Here is an 18139-nt window from a genome sequence, read left to right as displayed (position 1 = left end):
TTTAACAATCAGACTTGAACTGCAGAAGTTTTATCACAGTTAAAGTTGGCGTTGCCAGTTTTACAAACCAGCGTTCCAAATCCTGACTTAATGTCTTAACAGAGAATGGACTATTTTGTTTTCACGTGAAATGCTTTGCCAGGTGGAGTAGGATTAGGGGACCTAACATTGCACTATTCAAGTTTTAGCCTTTGCTGTCCTGTAGTAGCAGTGTTCTTTTGTACCTCCCATTACAGGTAATGTAAGATGCTATGATTGCAAAAACCCTTCAAATGTCAAATGCTGATTCTCCTGTTTGATGCCAGTGTGTACTCCAGGTAACACAAATTACTTCACTGAAGTAATTTCTGACAGAGAACAGAATCTAAGCCCTTGTTCTAGTGGCAGCTGTTGTAGTTGATACACCTGTCATGCCTCTGCCCCACAGCTGCTTCTCTGTTTATAGATTTTGTTCTTTTTTTTCTGTTTCACATAAGTAACAACCCTGGACTCCAGTCTAATCTCGCCTTCCTCATAATACTATTTTCTGTTCTGTTTTCTTGTTTTGGTTTGGTTTTTTTCCCTACAGTAGGTGACTCCTCACAGGATGGCAAATCAGGCTCAGGAGAGAAGATCAAGAAACGTGTGAAAACTCCGTACTCGCTCAAGCGGTGGCGTCCGTCCACGTGGGTCATCTCCACGGAGCCGCTGCACTGCGAGGTCAACAACAACGGCAGTGAGCAGGCAGTGCCCCCCAAATCCAGCACTGCTGTGTACCTTGCAGAGGGGGGCACTGCCACCACTATGGTCTCTAAGGACGCAGGGGTGAACTGCCTGTGAAGTGCTTCAAAAGCCGACCTTTGTTTTGCATTATTTGAAACAAACATGCAGAAGACATTTTAAAAAACTGCTTTCTCCTCCTGTCAGCAACCCCTACCAAGGACTCGCTTTAAATAGATTTCAGCTATGCAGAAAATTTTTAGCTTATGCTTCCATATTTTTTTATTTTGTTTTATTTTTTGAACGTTTTTGCACTTTTATTTAGTATCGCTAAAGTTAAGTCTGTCTGTTTTGACCACGGAATATATATATGTGTATCAAAGATGTGGTCTCAAAATATTTTTTTAAAAAAAAGTAACAAAAAAAAGTATTGCTGATAATCAGTTTGGACCAGTTTCTTAAGGTCACTAAGAACATAAGCAGACTATAAGACAGGTTTGACTGCAGTGGTGTCTTGTAACCATGTTTTGATTTCTGTGCACAAGCTAGTCTGTATATTTCTATGTTACAAAGTGTATTCTCTTTTGAACCCCTTCTTTTCCTTGTGTCATGTTGAAATGTGCAATAGTCTATAGTTCACAGTAGGCTTTATTGAAAAGTGTGTTTCTAAAACTGCCACATGTTCCCATTTTTGTATTTGTTAATTTTTCCTTGACAGTTGAGCAGCCAGCCGGTCATGACAGTGAACTTTGCACATCGTAGCCAGCTTGAAGCAGCTGCCAATATCACATTGTGCTCAGAGGTGACAATGCATGAATTTTCCCCAACTTGAAAGGGCTTTAAAAAAGGAACAAAAAAAAAAAGTCTGAGCTCTGTACCTTTCTTTTGATCCTCCCTAATCAAAATGTGTTTCCTTTATAGTAGTAGATGCCAGCCTGTGAAGCTGAGTAACAAAATGTTGAACAAATGTAAGGAGACAGTGTCAGCCATTTTTTCCATTTTATTTTGTGTGCAGTTTCACCCCCTGTATTTATGTAAAACCTTATTTAGATCACTAATGATGTACATTGAAAAATACATTTTATTCAGAAATATTAATAATTGTCATACTTAAAAGCTTGAGTGAAGATAGGTTGTGAACGTATTTTGTTTACACTGAGAAAAAAAAACCATCAATCTTACTTGGCACAAAACAGTTTGGCGATAAGTCACAAGTCTTTCCTGATTTACCTCCTTACAGACAGTATGGGGTAAAAATGAGCCTGATTACTTATGCAGGTAGGTGCATCCTAATTGATTGTTGTTGCCAAGTTGAGTTGAAACTTGTCCTCCCTTCAGAGTTCTTAGAGGCCCTCATTCATCTTGTTAAAGTTTATTGCATGCTTTTAAAAATCATAGGTGTTTGTGGGGGAGGGTTGGGGATTTTTTTTTTCCCCCTCTGCTTAGTCCCTTCTTTCAGTTTGTATGCACATTGATTTTAGCTGTCAGTGAATGTGAATGTAATATGTATTGAGATAAATTGTTTATTCACTATCTCAAGTAAACCCTTCCTTTTTTTGGAATGATTGGTTTTACTGTCTACTGAAGGAAAATAATTTTCTTATTAGTTAGAACCTCCTTCCACCTAAGAAATAGCCTTCCACCTGAGAAGCATTCTTTCCAATTGAAAACACTTTAGTAAAAAGTATTTGGATATAAAAAGGTGTAACACATCAGTCTTTGGTAACGAGCAAAGATTTATCACTTCATCTGAAAACTGGTGATGTTCAAAGAAAGAAAATCAATTCAGTCAGCCTGCCAGACTCCTGTGGCAGGATACTGGCAGCAAACAATTGCCTCCCCCAGCCTGTCTCCTTTCAGCTGACTGTAGCAGATGCTCTCTGCTTTTAAGCTCATTTGTTTCCTTGCCGTTTTACCATTTCCCCCCCCCCCCCGAGGTAAACTTTGCCAACCCTGTTCTTCTCTATCTGCTGATACAGCTAATCTAATACATGCCTTGCTTACATCTGATTCTTGCTGTTCCCTAAAATTCCTTGCTTGTTCTTGATTGCTATGATTTTCTCTTGTAAAACTTCTTAACATTTCTTAGATTCTCCTATATATCTCCAAGAGATAGCACTATAAATGCAGACTTTGAGTAAGTGTAGTTGTAGAAATACAAGCCACAAGGCACATTTTGAGCTCCCTATGTTCTTTAAGCACCAGTTCAAATAGTACCTCTCGTCTCTGAGGCATAATTATGCTTTCCCCCTGTATAATACAGTTATATCACCCCTTTTTGAAAACACAGCCTTCTTCTGGTTTGACTTTTAATTCACGCTCTGGCTTCCCATCTGCTGCAGTCTCACATCCCAGATGTTGAAAACCTGCCAGTTGCTCAGCTGGGTTTCAAGACCTGAATCAGAATTTCTGGCATTCTATTCATATTGCTCACTGGGCTCTCTTCTCCTCTGGCCTCCTGTGAGTCTCCATTTGGAGTGCTTGGTGGTGTTTTTTGATGAGCACTGATTGTGGTCTTGAAGATTCTTCGCTCCTGTCCCAATGACTTTTCTTTGCCTTGCATGTATCATCCATCAGCATTTCAGAATGTGGGCTGAAAACAATATTTAGGACTCTTACTAAGTCAGACTACTCTGGGGAGAGAAAAATTGCTTCTCTGACTGCTGCTTCTTTCTGCTGAGACAGAATTGCACCAGTCTTTTAGCCTTTCTTTGCAGGCCATGCCTTTGTAAGAAATCCAACTTTTTTGTGATCAATGCAATCAAAATAACTTTAATACCAGATGAAGATGTTGTTCTGCAGTTTTCCTTCAACATTCTTAAACAGTATTTTTTTTTCATTCCTTTGTCTATTTCTGTTACTTGATGGAGGGCCTTTGGAATTAATTATAATTAGTAGCAAGATTGGCTGTGCAATCTACCAAGGATAAATATAATTTGTAACATGAAAGAAAAATGTACTTTATCAGGAAATACCCTATAGATTAAAGAGATAAAATCTATTATTTTTTAAAGGTCAGTCAAAGCAAACTCTAAAGTAGGTACCAAAATACTGTAATTCTGCACAGCTAGATTAAATCAGATTAGAAGTTTGATTTTAATGTTTAATTTAGTAATGCCATTTTTTTCCTCACAGCCCATAATCCCATGTCCATAGAATGCTGTTTCTGTAAGTTAAATGAAATTGAATTTTCGTGCTGCAGGGAATCGTCCTTAACAAACAAAATACGTGTAAGAGAAAGAATTCTACAAATCCAACACAGGGATGTTGTTATTGTACAATAAACAGGGAAAACAAATGTGATTTATTTCCTTGTGAGTTATGATTTTGCTTATTTGATTTCAAAAAAAGGAAAGTTATGAAAGTTGATAATTGTCTATCAGTTTCTCATGTATATTGCAGACAAGATAAATACAGCAAAATTAAAATAGAATGGTAGTGTAAATACCTATTAATTGTGCCACTGTCAAATAGGCAATAGTAGAATATTTGTTACATAATTTATAGTGGAGAATTCAAGTAAAATGATAGAGCAAACAGTTTTGATGTTTGTCTGTATAAGACAAAATCCAACAGTTTGCTGGGTATAGAAAATGGTTTCGTAGCAGAAGGCAGGAGAGTTGTTTAGGTTAATGCATTGTGTCTTGCTCTGTTTCCTGTAAAGGAGATGTGGTAATGTGGTTTTTTGAATTCTAACCCTTTGAATAGATATGCCTCATAGTCTTCTAAAATTGGTATTTGCAGGTCAGGTTATCTGCAACACTCCCCTGAATTTGCTTATTATGCTTTACAGCTTGATATGCTAGCCAATTAGTATTACCAAGGCCTTTCTTGGAACTCAAGATGCACTTACACTGCACAGCTGTTTCAGAAACAACATTTCCATTCTTGTTTTGCTTTCTTAGTGTCACTCGTTTGTCTCTAGTTTTAATATAAAAAAATTACCTGATTTTCAAAGGCAACATATTTTGATTTTTTTTCAGTGCACTGGGCACAAAACAATGCAAGATAGATGCTGGCAATTTTCAGGAAATAAGCGACAAAAAACTCCCACCTCATAAATATGTTCAGAAAGTTCACATCCTCCTACCTGTCAGCTTTCTCTAAAAGAAATCTGGAATCCTACCTGCCTCAGAGAGGAGAATAAGGAAGTTCTTTAATTGTATGGAATAAATTATTTGCCCCCAAACTTAATAGTAATGAATACTTACTTAAAAATATATATGTATACATTGTATATGGCCTAGTTTCAGTGTTCAGTGCATTTTGCTCTAATGATATTCCATTTTTAAATGTTGAAAAATATCCACTAATACAACATTACTGTGTTGATGTACAGATTGTTATTTTCTTTAAATGAAAAATAGAAAAGTTCCCAACCATTCTTCCATGGAAATGTTACTGTGGACACTTCTTGCCTAATTAGGGTGAATTTTAAAATAGACATATTTAGTCTATACATTAGAAATTAATTATGCTGTAATTTTTACTTGTATAAAAATGATGGCTGGTCCCATTGCTGAAATAGGCTGGGTTTAAGCCATAAAAATAATAATTGCCAAGCACAGTAGCAGATAAATGACCTGATGTCTAATTGGAAGATTTGTAGCAGCTCGTCAAAGTAAAATGAAATTGGATTGATCAGTCTTTGAAAGATCATAGACTGGACAACTTAATATTTTGCATAAATTGGGATTTTTTGAACTTTTCTGTCTGGTCTCCCAGTACCCATTTTAACAGGTAACTATATTAACCTTCTTTTAAAACATGCTTACTAATTTTTGTTCAACCTCAAGCCTTTTTTCAGTGAAAAAACTATACATATTGCAATGAAGCCAGATATATATATTTTTATGTAAACTCTGTGTGTATTTAGATGCATATGTATGTTGTGTGTAAGTTCCAGGATTAAATTCTGTGAGTTACAGCATCAGATGGTAGCACTGGTAGAAAATAAAATGTGGGTTTTTTTTTTTTTCATATGCCATTTTAAAATTGTCTGTAGTGCATCACAGTAAATCTGGGATCAGACGGTGACACAGTCCAGTAGTTCAGGATCTCCTGTGACAGACTTGTCACTGATTGTTTGGGAGGAATGGATTTAAGAGAGAGAGAGAGAGAGAAACCTGGGAATGCACATGACAAGCTTTATCTGAAGCTGAGTAATATAAGATACCTCTCTCAAAGGTCAAAAAATAACCCAAGACACTTAAAACATGATAATTTTTACAAGGCTTTTTTATGTAGTAGCTATAGTTATATGTGTGGTTGCCATTTAAACATAGTATTTTAGTCCATTAAATCCAATTACATTTTAGGCTTCTATATTGTCATATGAAACTGTAGCTATAGAAATACATCCCTTTTTGATCTCACCCATCCCCTGAGTAGGTTCAGTTTTGATATAAAAGAGTAGCAAATCAGATTTCTTATTTGGGGTTTCTTCTGTACTAAGTAAAATTGGAGGCAGAACTTCCATTTCTGCTAGAACAGAGTTGTGCTCCTGCAAATCCAAATGGATGTTACGTTCAGCACCTGTGTTCCTGAGGGAATGGGCACCTCGAGGGCTCATGGCTGAGCCCAGTGCTCTTGGAATCCAGCAGGAGTCTGCCTTTGATAGTGGGCAGAGGAGGGGGTGGGTTCTGCTGACTGTGCTGTTAAACGTTTCTGGGGGGATTAGCCCTAGGAAAGCTGATGTGGAATGTGGGACTGCAGGGGCAGCCCTGTCTCCTGAGCCTTGCTGGGTGTTGCAGTTGGGGGATTCAGGCTGTGGAGCTGGGTCAGCGCAGGCCAGCTGTGGCTTTGTCAAGAAGTGGAACTGCATTGGGGGAGTGGGAGTGGAAGGGTTCAAGATAAATCCTCATTTACACCAAGGCCCTTTAATGTTGGTCTGGGCTCCACGCAGGTCTGTGTTAGCAGTGCATTATTAATACAGGTCACTTCTTATGGCCATTTCTGTTTATTTCACTGTGGTTTAATATACACGTGTGCATAATAAACAGGAACTAGTTGGAGTTATGCTAATTCTTAGTGTAATCATCAGCTATTTTTCAAAGCCTATTGCTGTTTTCATCAGCAGTTGTTTGAATTTGCAAGTTATTCAGTTGGTTAACTTCAATGCATATACCAATCTTCCACAGCACAGGAAGGAAGGATTTCTTCCCAATCCTTACAGGCTTCTGCAGATGTATCACTGGAGTGTGTCCATCGTGGCACAGCATCTCACCTGGTAACTATTTTAAAGCAGAAATAATTAGCCTTTATAACTTTCTAGTTCCAAGGTCTCCCAAACCTCCATTTTTGTAGCCCATTCACTTGTTTTTAAGATGGAAAACATGTGTGAGGTTTATTTCTAGAGCACTTGATTCACTTTCTTTTTTGTGCTTCAGAACTGTATCATGAAGTTTCACACTTCAGTCTTGTTTATTCAGAAAATAGTTAATGTTTCTGGTCTTTGTAGTTTGTAAGAAGTCACAAGAACAAACAGGCAAGTCCAAGTTATAGCTGACTCATTTGTCACTTTCGAATTTCCTGATTGGTGACTCTTCTCTCTCTTTCACACTGCTGAAACGTATTTAAAACGGTTTGTATGTATATGTTTCTTGTCTGGTTTTTGTCTCTAGAGGAAAGCGTGCTCTATTCACATTTATATAAGCTGGAATAATGTTTTACAATCGCTGTTGATTATTTCCCCCCCAAATGCAGTATAAGAGGAAAATAAACATGGCAAGAATGAATTTTTAGGGTTTGGTCTTCTGTAAAGGCTGAAGTAAGAAGATGTGAAACTGCCATTTTCCTTATGAAAGACTGTAAAGAGAGCATTACTTTCTGAGCGAGCTTTTCTGGGGGAAGAGGGGGAGAAATCCTAGAATATGGAGTCTCATCAGAACCCTTTTGTTAACGGGTATTTTTGGTTTTCCTCTCAAATGACCGAGGAAATATCATGTATGAATTTATAAATAATTGCTTTCAGTTATTTCTTTTGTATAAGCTGCGCAATACCCTTGCTATGCTGTATAAGTTGTGTTTCATGGAACAGTGTGAGTATGAAATAAAAAGCTAATTTTTGGTTTTTAATTATCTGTGGATGCCACTATGAAAGCTGACATTGTTAAAGCCACTACAGAGTTTTCTATGAATACTTGTAAGAATTGCTTTGTTATATATAAACCTAAATAAAGAGATTGTATTGATACAGAGACATTGGATAAGAACATTTAAAAGGCTATTCTTTAGGCCTGAGAGAAAAGGCTTGCTGTAAAAATGGTGCATTATTCCATTTATTAAAGATCATATTAATGACAAAAAGCATGGTCTTTTGTTGGTGGTTCATATCCTTATTGGCCACGAGTATTAACATGCTCCAGGAATGAGAGAAAGAGGAAACCCCCTTGCAACTGTGTGGGTTGGTTGGTTGGTTGGTTGGAGGATAAGGAATTCCTTGATTGCTAAGGGCTGAGTAGGACTTCCAGGCAGTTTTGGCATAACCAGGTTCCACCCTCCTTGTTCCCAGGTGGTCCTGTGCATTAGGAATCTGGGGCTTGCCCTTGCTGGGGTAGTGCAGTGCCTCTGCTCCCCTCTGCCCCCTTTCTCACTGGCCAGCCAGGTCAGGTGCTTGTGTTGGAGCTGAACACGGTTTTGCAGACATTTCAGAGCAGCAGGCCTTGCATGACCTCTTGTCACACTTTGTCTGCTTGCTAAGTGTAAAAGAAGAAAAACAGAAAAAGAAAACAGGAGGAAGAGGTATTAAACTAAATGCTTTTCTCCTTCAGTTTTGGTTGGCACTTGGGGAGAGCACTTGGGGATGACAACCAGACATGTGGAGGAACCCAGCACTTTCCCCTCCCCATGAAGAGATAATATCCTGGCATTCTTACAAGCAGAAGCTTTCTCAGCCCAGAGCTACTGTCCTATTCAACAGAACTGAAAAAGATGGATTAAGTTATAGTAGAAGGATGCTGCAAATTTCCACTGACTGACACTTTTCCACTGTAGACAGATTGGTGGCATCCATTCTGCAGCTTGGATGGTTTTATCTTTTCTCCTCAATTATTGTTAATTTATTTTTCTCTATCCACAGTGATGATTTTTGCAAGCAAATAAGTGGTGTAAGTCTCTGACCAAAGAACTAACTCAAAAATTCAAAGAAAGAAGGGAGACAGAATGAGGAGTTTCATTTCTTGCTGTCATAAATAAGGAGGGAACAACTGAGGCAAGTAGTGTATGCTTGAGTATCTGCCTGTATGGCAAATCATCTCAGCCCCACAAGTGAACCTAGAAACCTTTGGCTACAGGAAAGGACCATGGCAGGCTTGCTTTCCCTGGAAGCCGGAAGCACACTGGGAGTGGAGGCCTGTGTGACCAAAGTAGCTGTGTCCCCAAAAGCAATTCTCACTTTTGGCGTGGCTGACAGTAAGAGCAGCCAAGTCCTGCCCTACCCCAGCAGGTGTGGCTGAGCCTTATCCTCCGGGTATCTGAGAAGCCTGACTCAGCCCTGCAGGAACAGAGTGTGAATGGTGAATTTTACTGATAGAGTTTTCTTTGGGTGCATGAGCCACTTGGACTTAGGAAAGTCTCCTCATGATTTCCCTGTGTGACCTCATACACTCACCTCTGCCAGCTCTCCCCTGCAGAAATAACCACTTTTATTTGCCTTTGGTTTGCTAATGGGAATTGGAAGTAAAACTACAATAATTATATTCCCCTTTGTTCCAGAGCAGTGATGCAGCTGCAGAACGTACTTTGTGGAACACGGCCATGTCAGTCTTCTATTTGTTTCCATTCAGGCTTTTTTCCCTATTTACTTCTTGCTAATTCTGATGTTATGGAAATTCTCCACGTGCGGGAGATTATACACATCTGCTCACTGCCATGACCCAAACCACATTCTATTGGATAAGAAGGTTAATTTTCCACAGGCAGGAAAACTCAACTATATGAAAATATTTGTATAAATTCAGCCTTTCATGTTAACCTGAAACCTTATCATTCTCCATCCAGGGAAGAGTTGAAATGTTTTGATTCCTGGAATTTAAATGGCACACTTGGGTATTCTGCTTTTATGTCAGGGGATCTTCTTTCAGCTCTCAGTACCACTGGGAAAGTGTGTGAGAAATCCACAAATGGTGATCTGAGCTGAAGTCATGCTTTGGGGATCACTGATGCCTCTTTTACAAAGACAACAAATGAGGCTGCCTGAGGACAGCTGGTCTGTGGGAGGTGATTAAGGAAAGCAAGTCTGTATTTACTATGCAGTGTCTGAGCAAATGGCATTTCCAGACAGGGCTCACATGAGCACTGGAAAAATGTTAAGGATGCAAATATTGAGAAATGTTGGAAACAACTGATCCAGGTGCATTTCGATTCACAGGACAGGAGCTTTCCAGCACCCTCTATCACGGTCCATCAAGTCCTTTTGAGAACAAGGACATACAGGCAGTAGAGAGCAGGCAGGTGGCTTGGGCACATAATGGACAAAAGCCAGTGGGCAGCACCTCAAGTACACGAGGTGGATTTGAGGAAGGAGAAAGCATGAAGGGAGGCTAGGGAGACTTGTTTCAGGCATCAGCAACACTGTAGAACTCAGCATTTGTCTTTGGCCCAATTTCTTTGTTGTTGCTGCCAAGTGCTAACAGGAAAGGATAGTGCAGGGCGTTGTGATAAAGAGAGTACAGAGGTTGTACAGCTCGTTTTACCCGTGCCACTTAGTGTAACAGGCCTGTTTGCTTTCCCCTGTCACCTATTGCAGCCTTTGTTTGGGAGAAGTTCATGCCACAAGCTATCAGATTTCCTAATCAGAATGACTAGAAATACAGCTTTCTTAAGCTGCTTTTGTGCACAAGGGACTGTGTGCATGGGGAGCGAGATTGGCTTGTGCTCTGTTCCTGGTTTTGTTCCTGACAGTCTGTATGCTTTGCAGGTGACTGGTATTTTGCCAATCTGCTATAATATTGAAATTACACCTGTTTTCTCCATCCCCTTCCCTTTCTCTCCCTTTGCCTTTCTCCCTCTTTCCTCTTATTGGAAAGGTAATAATTGATCCTTGCAGATATGTTGTAAAGAGTAACTTCCAGCACCTCCAGGTCTCTGGATTGGTTAAAAAATCAGATCTGGCACAACTCACTGTAGCAGGGTATAGGTCTGACTAGCCCAGGAGGTAGGCATTGCTGATGCACACATCAGCTGTACTGATGCAGCCAATGTGTGTGGATGGCCAGAGAATTTCCTGCAGGACCTGTATTTTTTTTGCCATTCCAAGAATTTTCTTGCAGGACCAATAACAATTCTGAATCAGGCCTCGGAAGTGGCTGGCTTAAAATGGTGATTAAGCAGGCTAGCTTTATTTATTGTTTGTTTCTGGAAAACCAGAATGCAACTAAATCATGTGTTTGAGCTTCACCCTGTGATCATGAGGGATGGAAATGTGCTTTTAAGGCACAGACAAGCAGAAGTTCCCATCCATTTACATAAGCTGTGAACTGAGACTGAGACTGACATGAGAAGTATTTGCAGCCAGGCAGAAGCAAGCAGCAGTGTCAAGAAGACTTGATCTGGGCACTGTGTTAACCCCAGCTCAGCAGCCAGCCACAGGAAGGGCTCCCAGGTTCTCCTGTGGCAAACCAACAGCCTCAGGAATCCCTCCTCTGTCCTGGGTTGAGGTGCAGGAGGCAGGCAGAGGAACTGGACTCTGCTGGGGAGGTGGGGGAGGGAAGCAGGAGGAAGGGCAGAGTTGTTTCAGCATGAGCCCTTGGTGGGATGCCAGCTGGAAGAGCTGTGGCTCCGTGCTGGCGTGTGGCAGAGCTGAGAACAGCTCTTGCAGGCTGAGCTCTTGCTCAGCGTGCAGCCATGAGGCAGGTGCCCCTCCCTGGGGAAGTGGGACAGCCCAGCACAGCTCGGGGTGGGCCTCAAGGAGAAGAGACACCCTGCAGGCTCACCGTGATGAAGCACCAGCTTAGCCATGCCAGCCACAACTGCTGGAGATGTCTGCCTGCTGCTGCTGAGCAGAATCAGCCTGACACCTTGTCTGAGCACTTGGCGGTGAGCAGCAGCAGAGCTGGGGCTTTGCCCACCTGTGCTTTCTTCCTCTCCAAGATGACATCCTCTCTCTCAGTGATGGCTCTCGGCTCTCCTGGAGGCGCTCAGGCTGAATGGGAGATGCAGTGCATGAGGACAGGATGGTACCACAGAGACAAATTGATGTCTGGTTCAGATGTGACCAAACAAGTTAAAAGCTCCCCTGCTGCCCATGGCTGAGTGCAAGGGAGAATTCAGGACTCTTCTTGATCCATTCTTTCCCAGTAAGCGTTTTCCCAAATTGGAGAATCACATGCTCATGCTTCATCACACACTCTGCTCAAGTTAATCAGTTTAACTGCAGAGCTAGTATATGTCTGTGGAGAGAGAAGAAAAATCATTTTGTCACTGCCTCTCGGTGCATGAATAAACGATGCCAACATGCTTTCCACTGACTCTTTACCTTTTCTAAATGTTATATGAACAAGTAGAAGCAAAATAAGATTTTAGGCCTGAATCAGAAAGAGTGAACTCTCTTCTCTGCTCTCTTAAGTGTCTGTAGTCACATGCCTATTCACCACTTACACAGGATGTTCATCATCCTACAACATGGTCATAAAACCTATTTTGAAGTAGTGAAGTATTGTCATTTACCAAATTAATTTATAGTGTCAACATTTGAAACAAATATTTTATAGTGTGTAATTCCACTGTCCTCACCGTACAGAAATTGTGCTGGTGCCTTGCCAGAGCAGTGCTTAATGTTTGTAAATGAAGAATTCCTTCTGTAATTTGCACATGGTCTTCTAACATGAGACTAGAAATACAGAAATGCATTACATGTCTAAACACAACATAAATACAGACAAAACTATTATATTTGCAAGCTCTGTAAATCGGAACAAAAAAATGCTAAGTTTTTGAAAGATAAAAAAAATTTCCTTGCTTCCTAAAAGGTAGGAAAGTTTTATTTTTGAATGGGAGGAATCATGTGCAAATTATCATTCAGCATCTTGTGGGGTACCTGGGGGAGGTTATACTGTCTCTTGTTTAAGTGGACTAGGCCACTTCTCTCAGTGTTACTGAAAAAAAGATTCTGGAATGTGGTGGACAGCATGCTTTTCCTGCTGCTCATTCTCTTCCTTCATCCCAATACAAAAACAGTTTCAGGTCACATCACTGAAGAAAGCGAGACTCCATTTGCTCTTTCAGCAGCTGGACACTCACCACAGGGTTATTGCTTAGTGTTGCTGCTGACTTGCATGACCCATGCTCAGAAAACAGATTTGTATGCATGGAAAAACATGTCACATGTAGGTGAGCTTGGCACTGGCTTCTAAAGAAATTAACCTCGTACTTCTCCCAAGTAATTACGTGTGTCAGGAATGTGCAGTGGGAGCATCTCCCAAGCCTGCATGTAAGTGCTGCATTGAGAACTAAGTTTCTTTGTCAAAAATGTGTTATCTTAATACCTGTGAGGCACTGAAGCCTTTGAACATTATTTCTGTGACAACTTTTCTTGAAGATTGTACCTTATAAAATGTGACAGAAGTGCATTTTGTGTTTTTCTTATTGCGGGGAGTTTGATTTATGTCCAAGGTCCCATCTGTTGTTTTTTATTGTTTTAATCTTAATACCTTATTTCAATCTGTTTGCCTTCTCAAATCCCTACAGATATTCTGGAATATTAACTAGGCTCTTACAGGTTTTGCGTGAAGCAAATTCTATTATATTTGTCCTATTTTTTAAATGTCTTTTTCTCCGGTTGATGTTCAACACCCACATAAACAAGCAAAACAAACTCACTCTGCAGGAGAGAGATGAGAAATGCGATAAAATATCCTGAGGCATAATCCAATGTTTAGATTAGACTCCCAGAATCTTTTAGTCTTTCAACCTTCAATATTGCTTACATTAACTGTAGTTTTAAAAAACCAATTTCAGGCAGTAGATTGCTCCTCGACATGTACTGCTTTGCATTTATTTAATTTTGGAATAAGACAATAGCATATTTGAAGCTGCTTGAAGTACAGTCATTTTCTGTAAAGTTTACTATTATTACAATTATTTTAACAGAACATTTTTCATAGATATTATTATGAGCTGTGAGCAGTACTACTCACACATTTTCAGTCTGTAGTACCAGAAAACTCCCTAAGTATTAGCTGTTTTATTAGCTGTACAGTGGGATTTGGTCCTCTCAGCTTAGTTAAACCTCTTTGACCCTTGTTTCTCTGCTTTTCATTTGGTGTTAGCAGTTGAACAGTTCCCTGACTTGTTTATATCCCTGCTTTCAGCAGGTTCCAGATTTGTTCATGCAGCTCTGTGTGTTTGATCAGTCTGCCCTTGAGGGCATTCAATATGCTTCAGCCTTTGGATTGATTTGTTTGTATCTGCAGCATTTACCACAGGCTGTATTTTAAGATAGAGCCAACAGCTTGCACATAAGGGGCCAGCTGCCATACCTAGGATTCATCTCCCAGCACTGAGTACAGAGAAGCGCATTTTGGCAGGACTCTTGATGGGTGCCAAGGGCCTCCAAGCCAGTGGGATGTGGGAGTGCTTACCACCTCCTGGGGTGGCACTGCAGCCTGGTGTGTGAGCACAGCAGTATCTGCTGAGCGCCCAGGGCCAGTGGGTTGATAAAAATTCCAGGCAGGGAGGAGCTGGAGACAGGGAGATGGGCCCTGTGTATGAGGGGTCACAGGTGACTCCAGGGCATTTGGAGTCACTGAAGTGACTGTGGTCACTTAAAGGCAGATGCACACACTGCTGGTAGAAGGCTCACAGCCTCTGTGGTGATGAGGAGTTTTATTCCTGTTTTTTGGATCACTGTTGGCACCTTTACATTAGGTGTTATGGCCAGAGTTAGAGCGTCATGGATCTGAAGAAACCCCAGCCTAGAGGTTCCACATGAAACCGTAAGAAATGTGTTGCTCAGAGATGGCCTGGACAGCATTTGGCAAAGTGTGCAGGCAGAAAGGAAGGTGACAGCTGAAAGAAACCCAGAGCCTGAGAGGTGCAAATTGCAAGGAGAGTCTAGGGGATCTGAATCCAAGTCATTTGGGGCTGGGGTTTTGTTTTGAGGGTTTGGGTTATTTTGTAATTGAAAACGAGTTTCAAAACTATTTTCAAGTTCATAATCCTGCTTTAGCTCTTTCCATTATTTCCATAAGGTGTAGGAGTAAGATCCTGTTGTAACACATTTGCTACAGTTTAAACAAATGAACGTAAGAAGTACACGGTGTTTGAGTAGGTCTGAGTACATGACTTTACATGTCAAGCTCTCACGTCTGCTGCGTGCAAAGCAACACAACTGATGATGAGCAGCGCACATAAATGCTTTGCTTTATATTCTCACAGCTACTCTCTGGAGCAGTGCCATCTCTGCAGTGTGACAATAATGTGGGAAGTACTATCTATAATTGTAACAGGTATCTTCTGCAATCAAAGTCGTGACTGGGCTCCATAGCATGCAGCATGAAAATAAATATGAATCAGTACCTGTCACTTTGGCCTCTTCAAAACAGTAACAGGAATAAGAATGCAAGCAGAATATTTTGCACTTTAGAGGTGCACACTGCTTGCAAGTATTGGGAGATACTGCTTCCCAATATTTCTGATGAGTGTAAACTGGGATGAAAGTCTGCTGCACAACTGTACAGGCACTGGGAGTGGGTGCTGTCACAGCGGGAAGAACTGCATCTTCTGCTCTTGACTGAAAACTGCAGCCAAGAAGTGAAACAAATGCTGCATAAATTAACCTTCTTCAGGATAACTGCACTGTTCTGGGCTGCTGTTGTGGTTTAACCTGTCAGGCAGCTGGCAGGTTAGCCCCACACAGCTGCTCTCTCACTTGCTCTTTCCCAGTGGGTGGGGGAAGTGAACTGAGGGGGAAAAAAAAAAGAAAATTTGTGGGTTGAGATACAATTCAATAGGGCATATGATGATGATAATAGATATTAATATAGTAGATATTACATATATAAAAATATAGATAACAATAATAGAATAATACAGAAAGCAAGTGATGCAGACTGCAGTTGCCCAGCCAGTCCCTGAGCAGCAGCCCCCAGCCAGCCTTCCCCCTCATTCACATGCTGAGCTTGCTGCTGTGTGGTGCAGAACATCCCACTGTCCCGCTGGGGTCAGCTGTCCTGCCTGTGTCCCCCAGCTTCTTGTGCCCCCCAGCCTCCTTACTGGTGAGACTAGGTGAGAAGCTGAAAAGTCCATGTTTCCCCTGGTTCTTTCTGCCTGCAGCTCCAGGTAGGGCTGTTCTCTAGCTGTGGTGTTTTACTAGTTGGTGAAAATATAGCTGTTATTTGTTGATTACATCCCTTGGATTCTGACAATGTCATCTTGCCATTTAGTTCATAATAACGTGTTCTCCTTGTGTCTTGACCTGGCTTTGTGTTATGGCAAAACTGGCTTTCAGAAGGATTCAAACTATTTTCTTCCCCTTCTCAAAAATTTATTCTGCTGTGCTGCCCCACAGATGACTCACAGAAACTACCAAAGGACTAAGCAGCAGACAGGTTCCATTTGTTTCTCTGGGCATACTGGGTGCTGGTTTTCTACCTCCTGGGTGTTTACCTGTGGAGAGCTTTAAAGCTAAGGTTCTGTTTTTCAATATGTACATGGAGTCACTGAGGGAATGACAAGATCCGTTCATCCCCAGTGATGCAGTACACAGCTTATACTGCTCTCTGCCTCTCAGCCATTCCCAGTTAGGAGAACACTGTCTCACAGATATTTCATTAATTACGGGTAATCTGGGATTTTGATGCCTTGCCACATTGTACCAGCAGTGCTGGTTATGGCTACAGGAAAATGACTGGGAAGTGTCCCTGTGTGTAATTTACAAGGTAACAAGTATATTGCACAGTTGAAGGAAGGGATACAATAGGGCCCACGGTGATCTGCCGGGCTTCTGGTGCCTTCACTTGGCAGACACTTTCAGGAGTAGCACAGGGTAATTCTGAAGACTGGGCACAGCCTTTTGCAGAAGGTTTTGATTGGCCCATACAGCTCTCCTTCAGGCCATATTACTAGCATTTCCAGTACCTGTGAGAGAGCATAATGCCTTTCAAAATAAAAGTAATTAATCCAGAATGCAAGAGCTTACTTCATAACAACCTCATCACTACATCTGTCCTGTTCTCTTTTGCCAGTCTGATTCCTCACAAACAGCTCTTGACTCTAAGAAGAGCTTTACCCTCCAAGGCTTTAGGTAGGCCAGTATCCAGGCATCCTTAAGAAGGGCCTGAAAATCAAACCTTGATGTTCAGGTTTGTTTAACTTGTCAGCCACAAGGATGGAGCTCTTCAAAGGGGAATTAGGGATTTTTGAGCGAAGTGGGCTTCAATCAGAAACAGCAAAGGGGAGAGAAAAAAAAGAAACCCAAGCATGACCAAGATGAACAGAGACCAATATGTAAATTGTTGTCACACCATTTGTATCACAGCAATGCTTTTCAATTGCAACATGCAACTTGTGGAGCAGTATTGAAAAGAATTTGTGTAAGTACTAGTAGCTCAGAAGGCATTTGCAATAAAGACAGAAAAAAGGTTTATTGATTCTTTCTCATGTTGAGAGTACTAACATGTGTTTACCTTGCATCTAAATAACCAAACACATGAACTAAGGCCTGTTCCATGCACTCATTCACTGCTGTGATGTATAAATTTAGTTAAGAGGATACCAGCAGTTAACAAATATTATTAAAAGATTACAATGAAGATGCAACTAATCTGACCTAACGGAGGAGAGTAAACACAGCAGCTAAGGGAAAAGAGGGTCAAGTCTGCGTGGATATTGCCCGTGTCTCTGGTGCCATCATCGGTAACACCGAGCTGGTGGCAAAGCGATTGGATAAACCGCTGTGGAGCCCCGTCCCCTCCTGGAGCGCACCTCGGGCTAGGAATGATGGAGTAGGGATAATGGTCCCTCAGAACAGGACCGAGAGGCGGGGGAGCCGCCACCAGCTCGCAGCTCTGCCCGAGGCGGCGGCGGCCCGGCGTGAGGGGAGCCGTGAGGGGGAGTCGCGAGCGCGCCCCGTTCCCGCCGGGGCTGCCCCGCCGCACGTGCGGGGGGCACCGCGAGGCCCCGCCGCCGCCCGCGTGCGGCTCTTTAAGCGCTGCCCCCGCCCCGCGACGCCCCGCGCCCCCCCCGTGCCCCCGCGCGGGCTCGGCCACTCAGGCGCGCGCCCCGCAGCCAATGGGCGCGCCGTAGCTGCGCGAGCCGAGCGGCGCCGCGCCCAATGGGAGGGCGCGGTGGGCGGGGCGCGCGGCCGGGGCACTATTGTTGATGAGGCGCACGGAGGCTGCGGGCGCAGCGGCGCGGAGGGTACGGGAGCGGGACGGGAACCAGGACGGGGTTGTGGCGGCCGCAGCCGCCACCTGAGGCGTCGGACCCCGCGAGCTGCGGC

At 42.1% G+C, this 18139-nt stretch overlaps 1 protein-coding gene across 1 annotated transcript in view; it reads left to right on the top strand.

Annotated features, from left to right (window-relative positions):
* The window catches only part of BMPR2 (bone morphogenetic protein receptor type 2), a 105752-nt gene extending 97759 nt beyond the window's left edge, over positions 1–7993 (top strand). Inside the window, exon 13 of the mRNA XM_084209661.1 lies at positions 569–7993. Within this exon, the coding sequence (XP_084065787.1) occupies positions 569–819 (251 nt within the window). The 3' untranslated portion in view covers positions 820–7993. The remainder of the gene's footprint in view (positions 1–568) is intronic.
* Positions 7994–18139: the final 10146 nt, after the last annotated feature.

Source organism: Fringilla coelebs, assembly GCF_963513975.1.
Source record: "Fringilla coelebs genome assembly, chromosome: 7".
NCBI lineage: Eukaryota > Metazoa > Chordata > Aves > Passeriformes > Fringillidae > Fringilla > Fringilla coelebs.
Note: the sequence above shows the minus strand (reverse complement) of the source record. Positions and strands in the feature narration are given on the sequence as shown.